At 50.8% G+C, this 20,164-nt stretch overlaps 8 protein-coding genes across 8 annotated transcripts; 3 read left to right on the top strand and 5 right to left on the bottom strand.

Moving 5' to 3' along the window:
* Positions 1-67: 67 nt before the first annotated feature.
* BDV17DRAFT_299863 (lactate 2-monooxygenase) lies at positions 68-1,351 on the top strand (the record flags this gene model as incomplete). The annotated part of the gene is made up of 1 exon (XM_073763968.1): positions 68-1,351. The coding sequence occupies exon 1, from the start codon at positions 146-148 to the stop codon at positions 1,349-1,351; it is 1,206 nt and encodes a 401-aa protein (XP_073613053.1). The 5' UTR covers positions 68-145.
* A 114-nt stretch (positions 1,352-1,465) lies between these two features.
* Positions 1,466-4,566, top strand: BDV17DRAFT_270286 (M3 family metallopeptidase). Its single transcript, XM_073758665.1, has 3 exons — positions 1,466-3,096; positions 3,159-3,799; positions 3,857-4,566. The coding sequence occupies exons 1-3, from the start codon at positions 1,780-1,782 to the stop codon at positions 4,047-4,049; spliced, it is 2,151 nt and encodes a 716-aa protein (XP_073613052.1). The 5' UTR covers positions 1,466-1,779; the 3' UTR covers positions 4,050-4,566.
* Positions 4,567-4,807: 241 nt separating this feature from the next.
* BDV17DRAFT_270284 (uncharacterized protein) lies at positions 4,808-5,517 on the bottom strand. The gene is made up of 4 exons (XM_073758664.1): positions 5,219-5,517; positions 5,120-5,166; positions 4,985-5,068; positions 4,808-4,904 (listed from the first exon to the last, which is right to left on the bottom strand). Exons 1-3 carry the CDS (start codon positions 5,474-5,476, stop codon positions 5,047-5,049), a joined length of 327 nt encoding a protein of 108 aa, XP_073613051.1. The 5' UTR covers positions 5,477-5,517; the 3' UTR covers positions 4,808-4,904; positions 4,985-5,046.
* A 2,987-nt stretch (positions 5,518-8,504) lies between these two features.
* On the top strand, positions 8,505-10,635 carry BDV17DRAFT_299862 (amino acid permease-domain-containing protein; the record flags this gene model as incomplete). Its single annotated transcript, XM_073763967.1, has 8 exons — positions 8,505-8,757; positions 8,811-8,878; positions 8,937-9,204; positions 9,260-9,522; positions 9,579-9,672; positions 9,733-10,044; positions 10,099-10,351; positions 10,410-10,635. 8 exons carry the CDS (start codon positions 8,505-8,507, stop codon positions 10,633-10,635), a joined length of 1,737 nt encoding a protein of 578 aa, XP_073613050.1.
* A 595-nt stretch (positions 10,636-11,230) lies between these two features.
* BDV17DRAFT_293834 (uncharacterized protein) lies at positions 11,231-11,764 on the bottom strand (the record flags this gene model as incomplete). The annotated part of the gene is made up of 3 exons (XM_073762709.1): positions 11,231-11,371; positions 11,454-11,651; positions 11,708-11,764. The coding sequence occupies 3 exons, from the start codon at positions 11,762-11,764 to the stop codon at positions 11,231-11,233; spliced, it is 396 nt and encodes a 131-aa protein (XP_073613049.1).
* Positions 11,765-13,292: 1,528 nt separating this feature from the next.
* BDV17DRAFT_293833 (major facilitator superfamily domain-containing protein) lies at positions 13,293-14,838 on the bottom strand (the record flags this gene model as incomplete). Its single annotated transcript, XM_073762708.1, has 4 exons — positions 13,293-13,541; positions 13,592-14,226; positions 14,292-14,621; positions 14,691-14,838. 4 exons carry the CDS (start codon positions 14,836-14,838, stop codon positions 13,293-13,295), a joined length of 1,362 nt encoding a protein of 453 aa, XP_073613048.1.
* A 1,133-nt stretch (positions 14,839-15,971) lies between these two features.
* On the bottom strand, positions 15,972-18,448 carry BDV17DRAFT_270280 (major facilitator superfamily domain-containing protein). The gene is made up of 3 exons (XM_073758663.1): positions 17,250-18,448; positions 16,446-17,196; positions 15,972-16,397 (listed from the first exon to the last, which is right to left on the bottom strand). The coding sequence occupies exons 1-3, from the start codon at positions 17,707-17,709 to the stop codon at positions 16,223-16,225; spliced, it is 1,386 nt and encodes a 461-aa protein (XP_073613047.1). The 5' UTR covers positions 17,710-18,448; the 3' UTR covers positions 15,972-16,222.
* Positions 18,235-20,154, bottom strand: BDV17DRAFT_293831 (amino acid permease/ SLC12A domain-containing protein; the record flags this gene model as incomplete). The annotated part of the gene is made up of 6 exons (XM_073762707.1): positions 18,235-18,399; positions 18,455-18,733; positions 18,787-19,250; positions 19,305-19,795; positions 19,855-19,894; positions 19,953-20,154. 6 exons carry the CDS (start codon positions 20,152-20,154, stop codon positions 18,235-18,237), a joined length of 1,641 nt encoding a protein of 546 aa, XP_073613046.1.
* Between the last annotated feature and the right edge of the window lie 10 nt (positions 20,155-20,164).

The raw sequence follows: 20,164 nt of genomic DNA, 5'->3' as shown, positions 1-20,164 counted from the left end.
TTGCAGTGGGTGCAGTGGGTTGTTCCTGGTATAGAGAATTGTTGTTGTAATAGTGATATCACTTCAGGTATACTCTGCATATATCAGAAGGTAGCCTTGCTTATGACAGTTCATCCCAGCTGTTCTCAACGCAAATCTCGCAACCATGTCACATAAACGCATGCCCTTGACCTACTCAACTGAGACCTTCACCGCTGGCCTGCACGGCACAAAACCTCCTATAACCTTCGACCCTCTTGCATGGGAGTCCCTGGCGAAACAACACCTCTCAGCCGACAGTTTTGGCTATGTATGGGGCTCGGCCGGCACGCGACAAACAGACGACAACAACCGCGGCGCGTTCAAGAAATGGGGCATAGTACCTTCGCGACTGGTCAAGGCTGACTTTCCTAGTCTCAAGACCACCTTGTTTGGAGACGACTATGAGTACCCCATTGCTTTGGCACCGGTCGGCGTGCAGACTATTTTCCATCGCGATGGGGAAACGGCGGCTGCAAAGGTTGCCGGAGAAGAAGACATTACATATATTTTGAGCACAGCCACCTCTACGAGCACTGAGGATGTTGCGCGGGCCAATAGAGATGGGCCGAGGTGGTACCAGCTCTACTGGCCTAGCAATGAACATAACGATATCACAGCCAGCCTGCTGCAAAGAGCCAAGGAGAATGGGTACAAGGTGCTTGTTGTCACCTTGGACACGTACATGCTTGGCTGGCGGCCGAGCGATCTAGACAATGGGTATAACCCGTTTCTGCGGAATGACAGCATCGGCGTCGAGATGGGCTTCTCGGATCCTGTTTTCCGCAAGCGTTTCAAGGAGAAGCACGGGGCTGAGATCGAGGAGGCCGTTGAAAAGGCCGCGCAAGAGTGGGCGCACACCATCTTCCCTGGAACCAGTCATGGATGGGAGGATCTTAGCTTCCTCAGGGAACACTGGGATGGGCCGATCGTGCTAAAGGGCATCCAGTCCGTGGCTGATGCAAAGAGGGCGTCTGAGGCTGGTATTGACGGGATTGTGGTTTCGAACCACGGTGGGAGACAACAGGATGGCGGGATTGGGGCACTTGAGGTGCTCCCTGACATTGTGGATGCTGTTGGCGATCGCGTCGAGGTTCTGTTTGACTCGGGGGTGAGGTGCGGTGCTGATATCGTCAAGGCGCTTGCGCTGGGGGCCAAGATGGTGCTGGTGGGCAGACCCTATGTTTACGGGCTGGCGATTGGGGGGCAGGAGGGGGTCAGGCATGTTGTCCGAAGTCTCCTGGGTGATTTGCAGTTGACTCTGCATCTGTCAGGCATTCCGGATCTTTCCAAGGAGAAGTTGAATCGGGACGTTTTGAAGCGCATTTCATGAATCTTCTGCAGTAGAAAAAATAGAACTTATCAAAGTGTATAGCCCTGCTGTTAATGACCCCCAGGCAATGGTGTCACGTGCCGTAGTCCATGACGCAACCTGTCACCACCACCTCAAGCTCCTCCGCATCCCGCCTGTTCTCACTCTCCACCAGCTAATCCTTTCGAATTCATAACCTTTACTTCTTTCTTGATCAATCGCCCACTATTACTTCCTCCCTCAACCCCCGCTCTTTACTCTCCCACTCTTATCTTCCCCACCTCCTCGTCCTCTGCGTGAGCCTCCTCCTTGTCACCGTGGCTCCCTTTCTCTCCCTCTCTACCCACGCCCCCACTGCTCGACTCGCCTCAGTCCTGTGCCATTTTCGTGGTGTAAGGCTCGGCAGTCCCTCGTTTCCGACCGTCTATCGATCTCTCACGACTGCCAGCATGGCTCCCGAGCATCTCCGTCGCCCGCCGCAATCCCCTCCCCTCTTCACTGCCACGGCCGAATCGATTCTGAACGATGCCAAGCGCCTCATCGAAACATCTCGCAAGGTGCAGGACGGCGTCGTTGCGAATACTTCTCCGAAGAGTGCCAATTTTGCTTCCGTGCTGAAACCGCTCGCGCATAATGAAAACGTCATGGGTTTGGAATCCCATATCCTCGGCTTCTACCAGGCCGTGTCAACCGAGCAACAGCTGAGGGACGCGTCCTCCAAGGCGGAAGAACTGATGGATGATTTCTTGATCGAGTCATCGATGCGCGAGGATATATTCGAGCTCGTCGATGCGGTGCTCAAGAAGAACGAGAGCCTGGACCCGGAATCCCGCCGACTGCTGGAGAAGGAACACAAGAGCTTCATCCGCAATGGGCTGGGTCTACCAGCGGGGCCGCTGCGGGACCGCTTCAAAGAAATCAAGAAACGACTCAGCTTGATCAGCATTGAGTTCCAGAAGAACCTGAATGAGGAGGACGGAGGCATCTGGTTTACACCAGAGGAGCTGGATGGCGTGCCGGAGGATGTCCTCTCGGGTCTGAAGAAGGGCGAGGGTGAGCATGAGGGCAAACTCCGGTTAACCTTCAAGTACCCCGATCTCTTCCCCACAGTCAAGTATGCAAAGAATTCCGAGACTCGCAAGCAGGTCACCATCCAGAACGAGAATAAGTGTAACCAGAACATCCCGCTTTTTCGGGAGGCCATTGTCTTGCGTGACGAGGCCGCTCGCCTGCTGGGATATCCGAACCATGCGGCTTTCCGGATCGAGGACAAGATGGCCAAGACCCCAAAGACAGTTGACGACTTCCTGGCCGACCTGCGTGCCCGCTTGACGGATGGCGGCCGGAAAGAAATCGCCCAGCTCCTGGAGCTCAAGAAGAGCGATCTCGCGTCTCGTGGAGAGAAATTTGATGGCGGCTATTACCTGTGGGACAACCGATTCTACGATCGCCTGATGCTGGAGAAGGATTACTCGCTGAACCAGCAGCTCATTGCCGAGTACTTCCCACTCCAGAACACAATCAGCGGCATGCTGCGCATTTTCGAGGAGCTGTTTGGCCTCGTGTTCGTGGAGATTACCGGACAGGACCGTGACCAACTCGCCACCACGGGCAAGGGGAGTGATATCGTCTGGCACGAGGATGTCCAGATCTTCAGTGTGTGGGACGATGAGGGCGAGGGGGGCGGCTTTGTGGGCTACCTGTACCTGGATTTATTCCCTCGACCTGGAAAGTACGGCCACGCCGCCAATTTCAACCTTCAAGCCGTACGTCCTTTGACATTGCGCCGAAATTTGGTTGCGTCTGAAACTGACCGTTTTCGTGATAGGGTTTTATTGATGCGCAAGGCAAGCGTCGCTATCCGGCCACTGCTTTGGTGTGCAACTTTACGAAACCGACCCCGAAGAAACCAAGTCTGCTCAAGCACGACGAGGTTACAACTTTGTTCCATGAGCTGGGTCACGGTATCCACAACCTGGTGTCAAAGACTATCTACTCGCGGTTTCACGGAACCAATACGGCACGGGACTTTGTCGAGGCTCCCAGCCAAATGCTCGAGAACTGGTGCTGGGCCCCGTCGCAGCTCAAGTCGCTCAGCAGGCACTACACGACGCTGTCCCCAGAATACCTTGCGGCATGGAAGGAGCAGGCCAACGGACAGCCAGAGCCGTCGGAGAAGATCCCAGACGAGGTGATTGCCAACCTCATCCACACCAAGCATGTCAATGATGCCCTTTTCAACCTGCGTCAGCTCCACTTTGGTATCTTTGATATGACCGTGCACGAGCCGGAAAGCCACGAGAAGATACAAGAACTGCCCATATCATCGACATACAACAGGCTTCGCAAGGAAATCACCCAGATTGACGGACCTGAGGTTCTGGGTCTGGGCGACGACTGGGGACACGGCCAGGCCACATTTGGCCATTTGCTTGGAGGATACGATGCTGGCTACTACGGCTACCTGAGGTAAGTTTCCCGGAAGGAGTATACCAATCCACGTTAGCCACTTCTGACCTCCAACAGTTCGCAAGTCTACTCGACGGATATGTTCTATACAGTCTTCAAATCGGACCCAATGAACCCCACCGCTGGACGCCAGTACCGGTACAAGGTCCTCGAGAAAGGTGGCAGCCAGGATGAGATGCAGACCCTGATTGATTTCCTGGGTCGGCCCCCGAAGACGGACGCATTCTACAAGGAGATGGGTTTGGCTTAGCTTAATCAGTAGATTCGAGCTGTAACCCACAAGTGGCAGGGAGTTACTGTCGGACTGTCCGCTGTGGGATCTCGGGATCATCATAGCATTAAGCTGTGATTAGGCTATAGTCTCTATTACAGGGGTAAGATTCTTACTTTTAGAAATAGACTAGAAGTGGACATGATAAACTATACTCACATATGGTGCCAGTCATGAGCGTGCATTGATCTTGATTCCGAGACAAGGGGGGGTCGAGAATTAGAATCCCGGGCAGGGGGTTTGTTGTGGCAGAGCAGGCAGACCAAGTTGATTGGGAGAATCAGGTGTTCCGCTAGATTTTGTAGTTTGCTCAATGAGAGGTTAATTTCCACACGGAAGAGGAAAAGGGTACTTGAAGAAAAAGGGTTGTCTGCATGTATATATATCTTAGACATACGGCTGCCCGTCTCCCTCTTGGTACAGCACGATCCCTAGGCGACCCTGACTGGAGGGCCTCCGCTATCTCAGATTACTGGGGACAGTATTAAGAATTAGGACGAAGTTCAAAAGAGATGCGTCGCCGCCAATTCCCCATTTGATCAAGCGTTGATTGGTGACGAGGTGGAGGCGAAGCGAACCTATTCGCGTGGAAGATGTTGACAAGGCGACCGGCCATTCGAACATTAAGAAAGGGTTCTTCGTTATAGGGATACTACTGACTGTGGTAGGCTTACTAGAAGTTTCGTTTGTTATTTTCAACCTAAATTGCGTAAACATCGCACAAATAGACTGTTTTTGCAAGATGTTCTCCAAGTTCTTGCCTTTCTACCCGAATCATCATTGCCAAAGCTACAAAGCCTACTGGCAAGCACGTCCGTGCCACCAAAAGTGGCAAAGGTGAGAGACAAAACGAATGTTTATTTATTGTCAAGCGAGCGAGGAAACTAAAAACATCACTTCTGACCCTCCGCAACAAGTTCTATTCCAGCCAACTCTGAGCCTTATTCGGGCATTGTGCATTCAAGAACGCACCAACTTAGTAGGTGCAGATGCAAACGCTATCAAGCCCAGTCAGCATAGTTAGCAGGCAGTGTGCTAAAGTATCCTACCTCTCGTCATTGCAGTAACCGCCGTGGTAAGTTCCGTCCTTAAGGCACTGTATAGAAATTAATAGATTGCTCAAGGTTCGCATCTGCGGGAGAACATACAGACGCGCTGCAGGCAGCATCACCAGCACCCCAGATGTCACCAATCTGGCAGGAGGCACGAGCCACGAGGTCCTCGGCGGGAGCGGCGAAGGTCATGGAGGCGAAGAGAGCAACGGTGCTGATGACGATGGAGGAGAACTGCATTTTGATCGGTGAAGGTTGAGAATAGTTTTGATTCGGTAATTGAATGGATTGGTAGTTTGCTGTGTTGATTGCTTCAGCTGATGTGTTGATGAGATTGAGGAGAGCAGTGGGCATCGATGGCGTATTTATATTCTCCCAGAGGCAGCTGAGTCCTGGTATGAAGATAGAATAATAGGTAAATATTTAGATCATCGGCGTTAACGAGGAATACGATGTTGATCGACGACAATCCTCGTATTCATGTGGACCAGACGGACTCGGGTTTGATGCCTCGTTGGACAGCATCTTCGTATGCGATCATCAATTGTGAAGCGATTCATACTATCTTGATTCAACAATCTCAAGAATGTAGATCGGAACTGGAAACAGCAAATGCGCGCGAGATATGGGGCCAAATTTATTTTGGTATACGAGAGGATGTACGGGGCGGCGATGAAGCAAGGCATATCATACATACGAGGAGCGAGTTAACCTACTCGCGGGGGCCTAGAAAAGGAAATGCCTATAATTTCTGCACATGGTCACCCTGTACCCGCACTTCGTGTTGTTGTCAAGATTATCGACACCTGATAATGAAGAGTTCCACCTCTGACAGCTCAGATCCGGTTCAATTCGCAGGGAAACAGCCCTGGATCGGTAAGGTGTCCGGGTTTGGTTGCAACAGCGCTCAGACACTTATTTGCTCAGAATTTCTGGCAGCCTTTCTGTGCTGATAATGGACAGTAAGTCATCATGCCCGTCAAGAGGACAAGACCTAGCAATCAGTGCCCCTGCGCAGTAAGATTGAATGTCTTTTGTTCTGGGGAAACAGAGTCCCCATTACCGATGGGAGGCTTGAAGGAATAATCTCCAGTGTTCCAAGCTTCGGCGCACGGTGATAATCACGCTTCTCGACTCAGAAGAACCATTGAAGATGATCCTCCTTCGGCACTTCATATACCTGTCTGTACTCAACCAGCTGTTTGCAGATTGCAGAGGATGCTTGAGATCTAATAGTAGCTTCGCACGGAGTCATTTGTACTTCCAGTAGGAAAGTGGGAACAATAAAGTCCCTTTCATCTGTGCGATTCGCGCTCAGATAGACATAGGTCGATGCCATTGCAGTGAGAGGCCATTACAAAGATAGACAGACAGCCACCGGCACAGGGCGAGTACTTGGCCAGTGGTGTCCGGAACGCCACGCGTCTTGTTTTTGCTGCGACGCTACATACATGAACGATGATTTGTTCGCAGCTTACCAGTCGTCCTAACTTGGCAGCCATGGCAGATGTACTCGGGGTTTTCTAACTGCACGGTTGCCATGGCCTTTGCGCGGGGCAGCGGTAGATATCCATTGAAGATGCACCCAGAGCCTTCCCAAGTCACTCAAGGCTAAAATCATGTCCTCCACGAGACTGTGGTAGAGACATAGCATGATTCTAGCGCTCGCATGAGAAATATAATCGCTCTATTCCCATGGCTTGACCTTGAGGTGCCTTCCAAGAATAGCCTGCCAAATCAAACTTTACGGTCTTGGGCCCAGTGAACGAGTTACTGGGTGGCTGGCTGGAGCACGAGATGCAGCAGAACAATGTCCTGACAGTGGAGTGCGACGAGGGGTATGATCGTATCCGGGGTAACATCTCAGGGGGAATAACGACTGGGTTTCTTTAGCCCTTGCTTGATTTTTCTATGGCTGGTACATTCAAAAGTCTGGCTATTGGGCTTACAGCTCGAGTAGGTCAGCTGAACGCCACTGCTCAAATCACAATATTTGAGACGAAACGACATGGCCTTGAGGCCTGGAAATCATCCGCAGTGGCGATTGTCCGCTCCGGTTTAGATCAGAATACTCAACGTGAAGTCCGTGGAGCGAAGAACCCAGTCAAGATGGAAACATTAGCTGCCCCTATACCTGTTTAGCTCCAAGAATATCACAATGGCGATGCTGGTGCGTATTTGTCCCTGGAAATGATGCAGAAGTAGCAACCAGGATCAACGAATGAACCCAACGATGGCGACGGCTATCCTCTTCGCCTATACATAGATCAAGATATCGCCCAAGAGCGCCGGGCGGGGCGGGCCGCATCCCGCGGGCGGGAGCAATCTCGATGTCTATATTTACTCCGGATGGCGAACATCCAGTCTTCTACATCTACTCAGCAGCAGGTCCGCGAATCTAGCTTGCAAATGGCGTGATAGCTATAGAATACGGACCCGACGGGCTCCCCACCTGCAGTACGTAATAGCTGTAGGAGTCCGAGCTGGGATATTAACGCAATTCAAGTTGAGTTGATGCCATCGCCGCAGCTACCAAACAATATAATATTTACATATGGCGTGCCGGCTTGTAGACAATGACACTGTTAGAACTAACCTGGCCACTGAGCGGTTGGTAGCCGGACTGTACTGAGCATAGTCGAGGTAATTCCGAAGTTTGGTCATTATTAACGCTTATCCAAGTCGTGCGTGATTCCAAATGTAGTGTCAGATATATTCAGTTGATGTTGGCTCCTCTCCCACGGTCAATGGAGCAGCAGGTGGTCGAGACCCGACTTGGTCTATCATCCCACAGACGCTAGGAAATGGTGCGGTTTACTCTGAAGCAGTTTTACTGCAGAGAATACTGAGCGTTATCAAACATAAATAGCCGTTTGGTTGCTATCGTGTATGGAGCAACGTCGTGGGACTGGCTGCTTTGGACAACCCTCGGACGATCCAATTGCTTTAGCCCAACCTTGAGCCAAAGAGGTCTCAATAACGGCAACACCATGTTTCGCCGTACCTTGGTTCTGCCTTACAGTGCACAAATTTGGAGAAGAAGATGTTGGAGTAACTTCTGCTCGGTCCACATTCGCGTTCTTGTATCATCAACCCCTCCGATGTTGACATCGCTGACGGCCCACAAGCTGAATATTGCCGTTGGCCAGACACGGCAAGATTGCAACATTCCTGGAGGAGCAGAACGATGAGAGTATAAGTAGTGCAAAGCAGTACTTGGCGATTGATCTTGCTGCAAGGATATTTTTCTTTTCTTTTTGTTTATACTCGCCGACCAGCTAAAATCGTTACTCACGCTAACTTCCACTTCACAGTGGACGATATCCCAGACGAGCGTCACGAGCCAGCCTTTTCGAAACCCTGATTTTGGCTTCTGCTGGCCATGGAATGGCGGCGACCTTTTAGCGGGCGTGCGGATGAGACGAACACTATGATTGAACTGCAGCGGGAGCAGGGTTCAGAAGGAAGCGTCCAGTATATCGGTGAGAAGGGAGGAAATAATGCGCCGCCCACTTATCAGGACGCATCTGGTGCCCCAGTCGAGAATGTCTCACCATTGGGATACTCTGTCGGTCCGATTACAATTACCTTGCTGAACATCACCATGATGATTGGCGCTGGAATATATTCGACTCGTGAGTACGGCACATGTTCATGACTGATTGAGCACGGGGGCTAATATTCGAAGCGTCCTCTATACTATCTGGGACCGGCTCGGTCGGAGTGAGCTTTGTTTGGTGGACACTGGGCTATTTGGTAAGTGACCTACCTATCGAAGAAACATTGATGTTCAATCAGGCTTACTCCCATGAAGTTATGCCTGACGTCCGGGGCTGTCTACCTTGAATTCACGGCATACTTTCCAAGTCGATCAGGCTCCGAGGTTGTATTTCTCGAACAGGCCTTCCCTCGCCCCAGGTGGTTGTTTCCGACGACATTTGCGATCCAGAGCGTCATCCTTTCGTTTGGAAGTGCGAATGCTACGGTCATGGCCAACTATCTCATTGCAATCTCCGGACACGAGGGAACCGACTGGCAAATCAAAGGGACCGCTCTGGCCTGCTATACTCTTGCTACGCTGAGTAAACCATTCACTACTGATCCCGTCCTTGAAACATGGGACACTAACAAGTTTAGGTCTGGTTTTCAACACAAAATACGCATATTGGTTCTCCAACGGCGTGGGCGTTGTCAAAATATGCACCCTGCTCTTTGTTATATTGACGGGCTTTGTGGTATTGGGAGGCAATACGAGGGTCGAGAACCCCAAAGCTAACTTCCAAGATGCGTGGTCCGGTAGTTCCACTGCTTCTGCGTACGGTTTTACGACAGCGCTTTATCGCATCATTTTCTCTTACGGGGGGTACAACAACGCCTTCAACGTTGCCAACGAAGTCAAGGTAAATTGGTCATAGCAGGCATCCTCAAGCGAAGGCTAACGCTTTTGTATTGGTAGAATCCAGTCAAGTCTCTGAAGATTTATGCAACAATCGCCCTTACTGCGGTGTACGTTCTATACATGTTCGCGAATGTTGCCTTCTTTGCTGCCGGTCAGCCAGCCAAACATTCTGTCAACTTAGACTCATCGCGCTAATGCAACGTGCCTACAGTTCCTCGTGATGAGTTGGAGAACTCAAGCCTGACCACTGCTAGTCTGTTCTTCGACAAGGTTTTTGGCAACAGCGGCGCAGTCCGTGGTCTCAACTTTCTCATAGCACTGGCCTCTTTTGGCAACATGATTGCCGTCATAATTGGTCTCTCTCGGCGGCTGAGAGAGTGTGGACGACAAGGAGTCCTTCCATGGACTACCTTTTGGGTCTCGACCAAGCCGTTTGGCACACCATTGGGGCCATATGCTGTTATCTGGGGCCTGACTATTCTTATGATCTTGGCGGTCCCTGCCGGAGATGCTTTTACATTTGGTGATCTCTCCTATGACATTGTCTAATGACTTTGGGTTGCTGACGTCAAAGCAGTGAACGATCTGTCGACCCTTCCCACAGCTGCCTTCAACCTGGCGATGGCCCTTGGTCTCTACATCACCCGCTGGCGGCGGAAGAAGGCAAACCTTCCGGAGCCAGAATTCAAAGCCTGGCACGTGGCGCTCATTTTTAATATTCTCGTCCAGGCTTACATTCTGGTCATGCCTTGGTATCCTCCGGAGGGTGGTCAACATGCCGGAGATGTCAGCTTTTGGTACGCTACGTACGCAGTGACAGGAATTGGCATGTATGTGAACCTGATCTTCGTTCAAGCAAGTTATTTCTGGGCTCTGACTCTATTGCAGCTTACTTGCTTGCGCCATCTATTATGGATTCTGGGCATTCCTAATTCCGAAGTGGAGAGGCTATAAATTGCGACAGGAACTTATCTGTTTGGGCGATGGCGCCCAGAGTAACAGGCTTCACAAGGTTCCTGACGCCGAGATCGCAGAGTGGGATGCCACCCATGATGCAGCTGGCCGTCTCATTGAGGTTCCTGCTACGGAGATTCATATACAGGAAAAACGATGAAACAAATCCTAGGGTGCAGTGGCTCTTGGAAGGACAGACACAACTACTCCACGGTTGGGCCGACTAGGTGCATGATACAAATAGAGGAAAGCTTCAACCATCATCCCATCGAGGATGACATCTTGTGGTTGTATCCTTTTGTATCATCCATTCAAGTGGGAAATTGGCATTTCGGGTGCGAAGATGTCCCTACTTTTCTCCTCATACTCAAGTCCAGTTTCATGCCTACTATGAACCTTTTTAACTCTTGGGTCTAATAGCTTACTGCGAAAAGTCCCATTCATAATCAGATATAGATCAGGGTGATGCTAGAAATGGTGCGTGCTTTTTATAATTATTGAATCGTGAAACGCAACACCAAATTTTGGTAGGAAATAAAAGAAATAAGGAAATAAAAAACACTTTAAGTACAACCTAGCTAGTTGAATAGCTCAGGTCCATGTTACTATGAAAAGAAAAGGCCGTGCGTGGCCCCCTGAGGAACCACCAACCGTAAAATCATGATGGCACAGAATTGAAGCTGCCCAGCACATATCCTCTGATATGGAAGAGAACCCTTTCTTTACACCAATTTGTTGTCGCATTTGTCCTCATCCTACAACTGACACTTATCAGGGTGGGTGATCACACCGCCGGCGACCTTCTTGCCCTTATGAGTCGTCAGAAGCTCGTTCAAGATCGCCGTGGCCCTGTCGGCTATGTGCTGAACGTGCATCTTGCGGTTGCTTTTGGTGTCCTGGACAGTGAGAAAACTTTGGTTATAACACACCGCTTGTAGCAGGGAAGGCCTAGGAGTGACAGAGTGGAGGAAGACTTACCCCGTTGCACAATTTGACCTCTGCCCCCCGAGAGCAAGCAAGCGCCTCACACGAGTTGGGACCAAGAATTCTTTCCTTGGGAGGTTTGATGCCAGAGTACCACTCTACGCGCGTGGCACCACCTCCCAAATAGTCCAGAGCATCGTTCAAGCCGTAAAGGGGCGCCGCCATTGCTTTACCGGCGCAGTTGGTCTCATGCTAGAAATTGATTGTGGTTAGCCAATGGCCTGCTCCATGTTCCAGAGAACACATACCCCAAGAGTCGTGGCAGCGAAGATGGCCATCTGAACAGCATCCTCAGGAAAACGCATCTTGAGATGTCAAATTGATAGGGGGATTGAGGATCGACACGGGACGAGTATCTGGGGGACTGTCAAGGCTGAATGGGTTTGTGTAGAGCGGACAAAGTCATGTCGAGAACCAGGCCAGGAGAAAGGAGGGTCGGGAACGGGGAGGTGGAATCAATATTTCATGACGCTGGAAGTGAGAGCTTATATGTAATCCTCGAGCGGACCTAATTAATAATTGAGCCGTATGAGCCTTGAAGCAGGTAGCTGATCCTCACTCGCGCTGTGAAGATACCATGATTGTTTCACTTGCAAATCTGGTCAGGCCGCCAATAGTCAGGCGCGGCAAACGAGATCCATAATATTTTGGGTGTTTGGACGATCTGTAGACATTGTAGATACTTGCCAGCCACATGAGGGAATGAAGCTTGCATGTCCACGTGGGACAGGGATTTGAAACAGACCTCTCTTTACTCATTGCCAATTTATTCCCTGTGTATGTGGAAGATGTTGTTCTGTGCGAATGGTAATGATTATCATACACACATTATAGCGTCCCAGGCAAGGAGTGAAAGGAAACATAGAGATGCCCAAATGGATGCTTGAGGCTTATGGTTTTCAAGAAGCTCGCCACAGTTCTTCCAACACAGCGTATAAGCGGGTCCCAGGCTATAGTGCTGAGGCTCAGAGGCACGTCGATGCGCGCTATGTAAACGGCTTCCCTACTCACTCCATTATCTAGCAAGCCGTTTGGCTAGCGTAGGTGATTAACCACGATTGTTGCCTCATGACAGGTCCACGATTCTGATGGTAACCTGGTACTTTTATTCTCATGACAGTAGGTGACGAAGACCTCCTGAAGAGTCATATGATAATTGCCAGTATATAATGGAGGCGCAATGAGACACTGGTAAGTGGTGCCTCCTGTGCGAGTTATAGACCGTGTGGTCAGTCTGACTTGCTGCATTCCAACATATACCAGAGAATCTATGCCTCATACAAAGCTAGCCTGTTTCAGTTTGAAGAACGCAACATCAAATTTTGTAAAAGAACGTATGGGGTACAACATTGGCTTGGTCAACACCCATTGCCCCTGAGGATAATAGCAGCAAGGAAGGCGACCAGAAGATAGCTAATGGGAAAGCGCATGGTGACTTTAGGATTTGCTGATTCGACAGAATTGATAATGTAAGAGTCTCTGGAAGGGCAGCTAAGATGAAAGGCCCTTGACAGACCGGACGAGAAGATTCGGAGGTTTCTCAAGTACGGACGGCAGACGAAGGGTCGTGGAGGATCGAAACCAGTGTGTGTGGGAAGGAGACAATCTAAGCGAAGATTTGTGTCAAAGAGGACGAGGATAACATTTACTTGAGCACTGATAACATACATACATGAACTCACTCCATTACCAGCCTTCCACATGAGCATTCGGCATTGGTACGGATGAGGTGCAGTTCCCAGAGTGAATACACGGAGTATAGAATCCCAATGGTCTTTCTCCCCAGAGGTGATTCCCAGAAAGTAGCTTTTTTGGGTAGACAGGGACCAACCCTTAGAATAAGACTTTGGAAACATCCTTTCTGTCGTTAACAATGATATTCTTCATCATCAAAACCCACAAAATCGACAATCCCATGATCGCCGTGCCTGCGATCATCATATAACGCTGGCTTGAGGCATAAGCGTTCTGGATGGCCGTACGCGTAGCCGAACCAACAGGATAGCTGAGCTGAGTGTCGAGCGATTCGTAGATGTTGGACCACTGGCTGCTTGTCTCGGCCGGTAAATACTCACGCAGCTTCTGTGGCAGTGTATATTCGTCCAGATGGCACCTGAGACACTACTCCCGACAGCGCTGCCGATGTTTCCGAAGGTGCTAAGCAACGCCAGCATGGCAGCGTAATCCTCGTGCTCGGAGGCAGCGAGAACGGCAACCTGCTCGATCAGAATCATTGTACCACCGCCGACGGCCAGGAAAATCTGACACATGCACATGTACCCTACGCTGTGACCAGGCGTCCGAAAGTAGACCATCAGGCCGCTTGCTAGAAGATAAAGAAGGACAGCACAGTACAGAAGCCACTTGAAACGCCCAGTGACGCGAATGAGGAAACCGCACCCAATAAGCCACACGGGGTCCATCAGATCGAAAATGGCACTGATATATCCAGCTTGGGTGAGACTGGTGTTGTAGACGACTTGCAGGAAGGAGGTGAAGTAGCTGGACCAGCAGTAGTAGGAGACTTGATATGTAATATCGAGCAGGCAGGCACCGATGACAGTCCGATCCGTCAAAAGGTGGTATGGGATGAATGGCTTGGGTGCTGCCCATCTCTCATAGGCAATGAACCCAACCAGGACAAAGAATCCAACCACCATCATCGCGATGATTTTGGGAGACCGCCACTCGCCGCTGGCATTTCCAGCAATATTGAAGGATGTGAGGAAGAGAATCAAGCCGCCGATCACCAAGAGGATGCCAATAACTATGCGAATAGTCGAAATTTTAGTCCAATGCGGCGAAACCATGTTGGGATATAATAAAGCTTACTGTCAAACTCCACAACATAGTACCACACAGCCTCCTCGATTGAACGAGCTCGTTGCGGTACAGTCTGCACCCCGCTTGTCTTCTTCGCCTTTCGTTTAGCCAGCTCCCAGGTGATGATGAGGGGCATGGCAACAATTGGAAGAATGATGCAGATTGTTCCATATGCCCATCGCCAGTTGGACTCGTGAAACTGGTTTGAGAGAGGAGCGCTGGCGAAGACTGTGATGATGTAGGGAGACGAGGTAAAGCCGAGCGCCATTCCCCGGTTGCGCAGAGAAGAGGTATCGGCGGTCAAAACGTCGACGCAGAAGATCACTCCTGTGAAGCCAACTGTGTAGAAGGCCTAAATGAGTCAGACAGTGAGATCTGGAGCAAAAGCAGTGTGGCTTAAATGCCTACCTTGGGCAGCACAGTACGTGGCAATGTTATTGCAACACGCCATCATAATCAGACCCATGATAGCAAGCAGGATCATAATGCAGACGCCGACGGTGCGATCCCACAAGTTCAATACCTTGGCGATAGGCATTAGGCAGGCCGCGCTCATGACGTTCACCACGACACTGGTGACAGTGAGCAGCGAGTGGGCAGAGAAGTCACTGGTGATGTAGGCTGAGAGATTCGAAGTCAAGTTGTTTGTTCAATCCGTTCATGAAGTACAACATCCACATCCTAATTACTTAGCCCTTTAACGTCGGTTTTCGGTGAGAGCTATACTCATGAGGCGTATGTGATGATCAGAGATTTCTTCGACCAAATTGCAGTGATCGCATCCGCGACACCAACAGCATCTTGCTGCTCAGAGCCCTCGGCCATTGCATGGGAGGACAACGGGGGACCCAGAGGAATATCGGATCTTCCGCGACTGCGGTCGGAGCTGATTTATTGAAGGCCATGCTGGTAAAAGGCAAGATGCGTCGAGCAGGGTAGGATCTGAGGCTTCTATCTTCCTGGCAAAGCTTGTTGCTCTTATGAGAGGATCATTCCCCGATCTAGCTCGCGTAGTCCGACCTTTGCAATTCATGTTTCACTTCTTAGGCAAGGTCTGTGGATCAGGAATTCTGTCCCTTACTAGCTCCTCCTGATTATAGCAGCGGTATATTTCCCATCAGATAAGATAATACGTACGGCTAAGCTTGCGGGCCTGTCAGTCTGATATCCACTGTACCCACCCTCCCCCATCAGCTCTCTCTTGAGTCGAGCTTGATTTAGGCAACAAAGTTTTCGGTGCTGTTTCCTGAATGAATGAACGGACCCTGGATCAACCATACAGGGGCAGGTCGACCGTCTTCAAGCGTCTGTTACACCACGATCAAGCTGTGGGTGTTTGGTCTGTCGTTAAGCACCATTCCAACCCCACGTGCGACACGGACGCGAGGGCGGAGGATGGCACGCTAGAAAAGCCCATCTTGAACAGTGTTGTATAGTTTCCGAGTCGCCCACGAAGGGGTCAGCTCGGCATAGTAGTCAGTCCACTTTGCGAGCAAACGGTATTCCCACTTCGATTTCCCCTGGATTCGCGGACGACCCGGTATTGGCCTCTGCTTGGTCTAGTTTTTGATTATAGAAGTTCTCGTGCCCTGAGTACTAGAGGTCACTGGCGGCCTCCAACTACCGTTTGACTATTAGCACCAGAGCCACTTCCACAAACTTCTTTATACGAAGGCATGAGATCAAAAATGAATGAGCAACCGAAAATTTGAATTCAAAGATCCCTCCATAAACGTTTGCCATTATGCCAGACCGAACCCCGCAGTCGGCAATGTCATTGATCTATGTCTATATCATACATACAATCGCCACCAAAAAAATGCAAATGCAATCCGCTAGAACGCTTGAGTGTTGAATCAAGTCGTGATGTACCGTGAAGATGGCATCAGATAATTAAATATTGGATATAGAATGTTGAAATAACGAGTGCGTGCAAAACATTAGGCCGAGGTCTCGTTCTCGCCGGACGTCTTGGTATCCTCCACGACGACCCGAACCTCGTGGCTGTGCTCAAGCTCGGAGATGACGATCCACGTGGGGATGACGCAGAGAAGCGTGATACCAAAGTTGATACCAATGCTGACAAAATGATTGGCATTGCCCTCGGATTGCATGCTGCTACTGTTAGAGAGGAGTTCGATTTAGCGGGAGTGAAAGACTTACGCCCATGCAACAGTCTGACCAAGAGCCTCAAACCCTCTGAGGATACCGCAGTGGTGGGAAAGAGACGAAAGGTCGGTGGTGTACTGACCAACGAGCCAGTACAAAAACTGTTGAAACGCTTGGCCTGCAAAGGTCCAGAAAAAGACCAAGGCGTATGACTTGCCGAATCCACCCTTGAACCAGTCAAAGACAGGAGACTCGGAGTACTCGTAGTAGAATTGGTTCTGAAGGATACTGGCCCAGATCCAGGTACCGGTGAGCACGAGGACGATGGCCGAGAAAGCGATTCGAGCTCTGGTCTTGATGTGGATGGACTGCTTGTCGAGCAGGGTGGCGATCAGGAAAGATGAGATGATGCCCGCAAAGTTGGTAAAGAAAGAAGAAAACGCCCGCGAGCGCACAGTAAAGTAGGTGGTGAGCCAGGTACTCTGGAAGCCATTGTAGAAGTAACTGATGAAAAAGGCAGGCAGAAGCATGACGATACGGCGCGAGGCGAGCAGCGAAAAGACGGCCTTGAACTCGGCGAGCCATGAGGCTTCGGTGTGAACGACAACCAGAGTCCGGTCTTTGCGTTGCACCTTGTGCGCCGGACTCAGGCCCATCGCGATGGGCAGACCGAGACACATGATGACGATGAAGACTATGTACGTGCTTTCACTGACAGAGCCTTGGCCTGAATCTTGGGCGTTGAGGCCCAGATTGATGGCACCGCCGACGATTGGCCCGGCAGCCTTTGCAGTTTGCCAGATAGCTATCCCAGTACGTTAGCATTGGTCGATATGAGGTCAAAGCTGGCAAACAAACCCAAGTAAAAGGCACGGTCCTTGGGGCTAGGGTACCCGATGATGATGGCCGCCTCGGCAGCCCAGAAAAAACCGGCGGAGATACCGCAGAGAGCGCTACCGAAGAGCATGAACCAAGTAGTAGGCGAATAGTTGTTGGTGTAGAGACCAGCTCCGTAGATAGGATATCCGATGGCTCCAATCGCCAAGCCATATCGGAGTCCAATGCGGTTGTTGATGGCTCCGGCAGCAATGCACACGACCGCGAACAGACCGTACAGAAGGGCATTGGCAGCTGAAACCGCATAGGGCTCAGCAGCGCCACCAGCGCCGAGGTTGTTCAGCGCATCCCACATACCGGGGGCCGTGAACGAGACACCACTGGCGATGGCGATCTGGAAGGGGATGGAACGCCATACGGACAGGAACCGGTTTGTCGGGGCCTGGACTGCCACTGTCTCTGAAGCCTCTGCAGGAGCCATGTTGATGTTTGAAGGATGGATTGTCTCCCACGTGGCGAATATTTGGGGAGAAAAAAGGTCTACAAGAGACTGAGGCCGAGCTCGGGGGCAAAAGCTGCGAGAGAAAAAATGATGCGAAAGTGGGTCTGCCAAATTGCGTGATTGCGACAGAATCGCTGTCAGTCGGCTGGATGCCGTTCAAATTGCTTTGTAAGTTAGGGAAGAACTCGTTGGTTGCTATACAGATCTCTCATAGTTTGTATCTAAAGCACGAAAAGCAATATAGACCTCATGTAGGGTTTGGCCCGCACACCGCAAGAATTCGACATCAGCTCATTCCCACCAGTTTTTGCAGCAAGATCAGCGTGGCCCGTGCCCGTTCCTGCAACCCTTTCTCTGGAACTGCGGGGACCTTGGCATTCATTATTCTTCACAGATTCTGGAAGCACCAGAGACTGTCTTTTGTGGCAAAGAAAAATCTCTGCGACGGTCACGTGAGATTACTTTCTGCCTGAGGCATGAAGTGATGCCTCAAGACATCAGGTACTACACAATCGCGGTCCGCCACCCCCAGACGCGTTGCAGCAGAGTCTGCTTGGGCGGGGGATTTCGCATTTGTTCCTCCGTTTCCTCTTGGTCGATCTTGTCAAAGTACTTGGCCGGCCCGAAGTCCATGTCTTTTGGCGCGATAATCTCGGTCTTGAACCAGTACTGTTCGTTGTCAGTCAGATATATATAGTTGCCACTCCCCCAAGGATAGGCCCACCTTGTACAGAACGTAGTCGATAATGAACAGCGGCACAGTAATGTAAGTTGCAAAGAAGTTTTCGGCGCTGGGCTTTCCAGTAAAAGGGAATATCGCGAAATAGAGCTGTGCTGCAAGGAAGAGGATGATCAATACCACTCCCAGATACTGCGAGTACGGCGCGAAGCGATCACGAAACGGCAGGGTCTTGTTGTCGATGCCCTGCGCTTTGAGCCCCTGACGGAAGCGAAGGTGCGAGATGTAGATCAGAAACCAGTTGCAAAAGGAAGAGACTCCAACCTACACCAGAGTCAGCTTTCAATCTCTTACTGGGGTGCTTCGGGGCTCCTTACCAAGTTCGAGAACCAGTTGTATACTTGGACCGAGGTGTTGTTGAGGTTTAAATAGGTCAGCCCTCCACCGAGAAGACCACTGAGAACGAGAGACAGCCAGGGACGACCGGCTGCATCCTTCTTTCCAAACCATGCGTGGATGAGACGTAAGTCGGCCATGTGTGTCAAGGTACGACTGGCAACATAGTAGGAGGTAATTCCGCAGGAGAGGACAGTTATGAAGACCAGTCCATTGATGATGTGGGCAAATACCGGCGAGCCGCCATCACGAATGGCGATGATAAACGGGCTAGCCAGGGTTCCCAAACCACTGAAGTCAGGGTGGTTGTAGGGAACGCACATGCCGACGAGCCAGATGTTGACAATGTAGAAGACAAACATGCGCCAGAAGAGAGGGTTAACCGAGCGTTTTACGGTCCTTCGGGGATCTTTCATCTCTCCTGCTGTGATGGCCACCCAACCAGCTGGATATTGTTAGCACGAAGGTTTATCCGACATCAAAACAAAGAGAGACATACCGGATGGACAAGCGAATGCTGCCTGAAGCAATGCTTTACAGATGCCTTTCATGCCATTGTTGAAGGCTCCAGGTGTTTTCCAGTAGTGGAACACGAGCGGGCCAGAAGAGGACGGCAATCCACCAGACGCCATAATAAACAGAAAGCACATCGATGAGACGATCGAGAAGACCTTTAGCCCGCTCATGACTACTTCGACGCTTCCATATTTCTTGACCGCAAAGAAGTTCGGGACGGCGCTGACAATCGCAAAGATGGTGATATACGCGGCCATGGGAAAGTTCCTCGGTGCCTCCCAGTACTGCAGCACGTTGATGCAGGCTATGATCTCGGCCGGGACCGTCATCGTCCAAGAGAACCAGAGATTCATGCCCATTGCAAAAGCCGCTGCCTTGTCGATATATTCCATGCACTGCCGGATATAGCCGCCGTTGATCGGCTTGTAGCAGGTCATTTCGCCGATTGAGAGGAATTCGATATAAATCGCCAGACTGAACGAAGCAAAAGTAAGCCATACGTTTCTAAAGACAAATGAAGTAGAGTCACTTACGCGACCAATGCGTATGCAATAGCGCACCCGGCGGGTCCAGCTTTCCCAGGTTAGTGGCCCATCGTCAAATAAGTTGCACTTGCAGGAGGAATACCCACCGCTGGACAATGCAGTCCCCGTTCCAATCCAAAGGCCCAGGCCGATTCCACCACCGAGCGACAACATGATGACAGCGCGAGGCGACAGTCCCCGGTTCCATCCTTGCTCGTCATATCCGCTTGAGTTTAGCTGGCCAACTTCAACATCGGAACCTGGTTGATTGATAGCCAGGACAGGCATCTCTTTCTTCTCGTCGGCCATGGTGTGTTTG

This window comes from Aspergillus undulatus (genome assembly GCF_047715775.1).
Source record: "Aspergillus undulatus strain CBS 261.88 unplaced genomic scaffold BDV17scaffold_45, whole genome shotgun sequence".
NCBI classification, from domain to species: domain Eukaryota; kingdom Fungi; phylum Ascomycota; class Eurotiomycetes; order Eurotiales; family Aspergillaceae; genus Aspergillus; species Aspergillus undulatus.
Note: the sequence above shows the minus strand (reverse complement) of the source record. Positions and strands in the feature narration are given on the sequence as shown.

Excerpts from the sequence above, each read along its gene's own strand:
- BDV17DRAFT_270286 (XM_073758665.1), top strand. The coding sequence starts at position 1,780 with ATGGCTCCCGAGCATCTCCGTCGCCCGCCGCAATCCCCTCCCCTCTTC. Across the intron at positions 3,097-3,158 it reads CCAATTTCAACCTTCAAGCC|GGTTTTATTGATGCGCAAGG; the intron begins GTACGTCCTTTG and ends TTTTCGTGATAG. Across the intron at positions 3,800-3,856 it reads GGCTACTACGGCTACCTGAG|TTCGCAAGTCTACTCGACGG; the intron begins GTAAGTTTCCCG and ends GACCTCCAACAG.
- BDV17DRAFT_270284 (XM_073758664.1), bottom strand. The coding sequence starts at position 5,476 with ATGCCCACTGCTCTCCTCAATCTCATCAACACATCAGCTGAAGCAATC. Across the intron at positions 5,167-5,218 it reads ATGCTGCCTGCAGCGCGTCT|TGCCTTAAGGACGGAACTTA; the intron begins GTATGTTCTCCC and ends ATTTCTATACAG. Across the intron at positions 5,069-5,119 it reads GGTTACTGCAATGACGAGAG|CGTTTGCATCTGCACCTACT; the intron begins GTAGGATACTTT and ends TGGGCTTGATAG.
- BDV17DRAFT_270280 (XM_073758663.1), bottom strand. The coding sequence starts at position 17,709 with ATGGCTCCTGCAGAGGCTTCAGAGACAGTGGCAGTCCAGGCCCCGACA. Across the intron at positions 17,197-17,249 it reads GGACCGTGCCTTTTACTTGG|CTATCTGGCAAACTGCAAAG; the intron begins GTTTGTTTGCCA and ends GTACTGGGATAG. Across the intron at positions 16,398-16,445 it reads GGTCAGACTGTTGCATGGGC|CATGCAATCCGAGGGCAATG; the intron begins GTAAGTCTTTCA and ends TAACAGTAGCAG.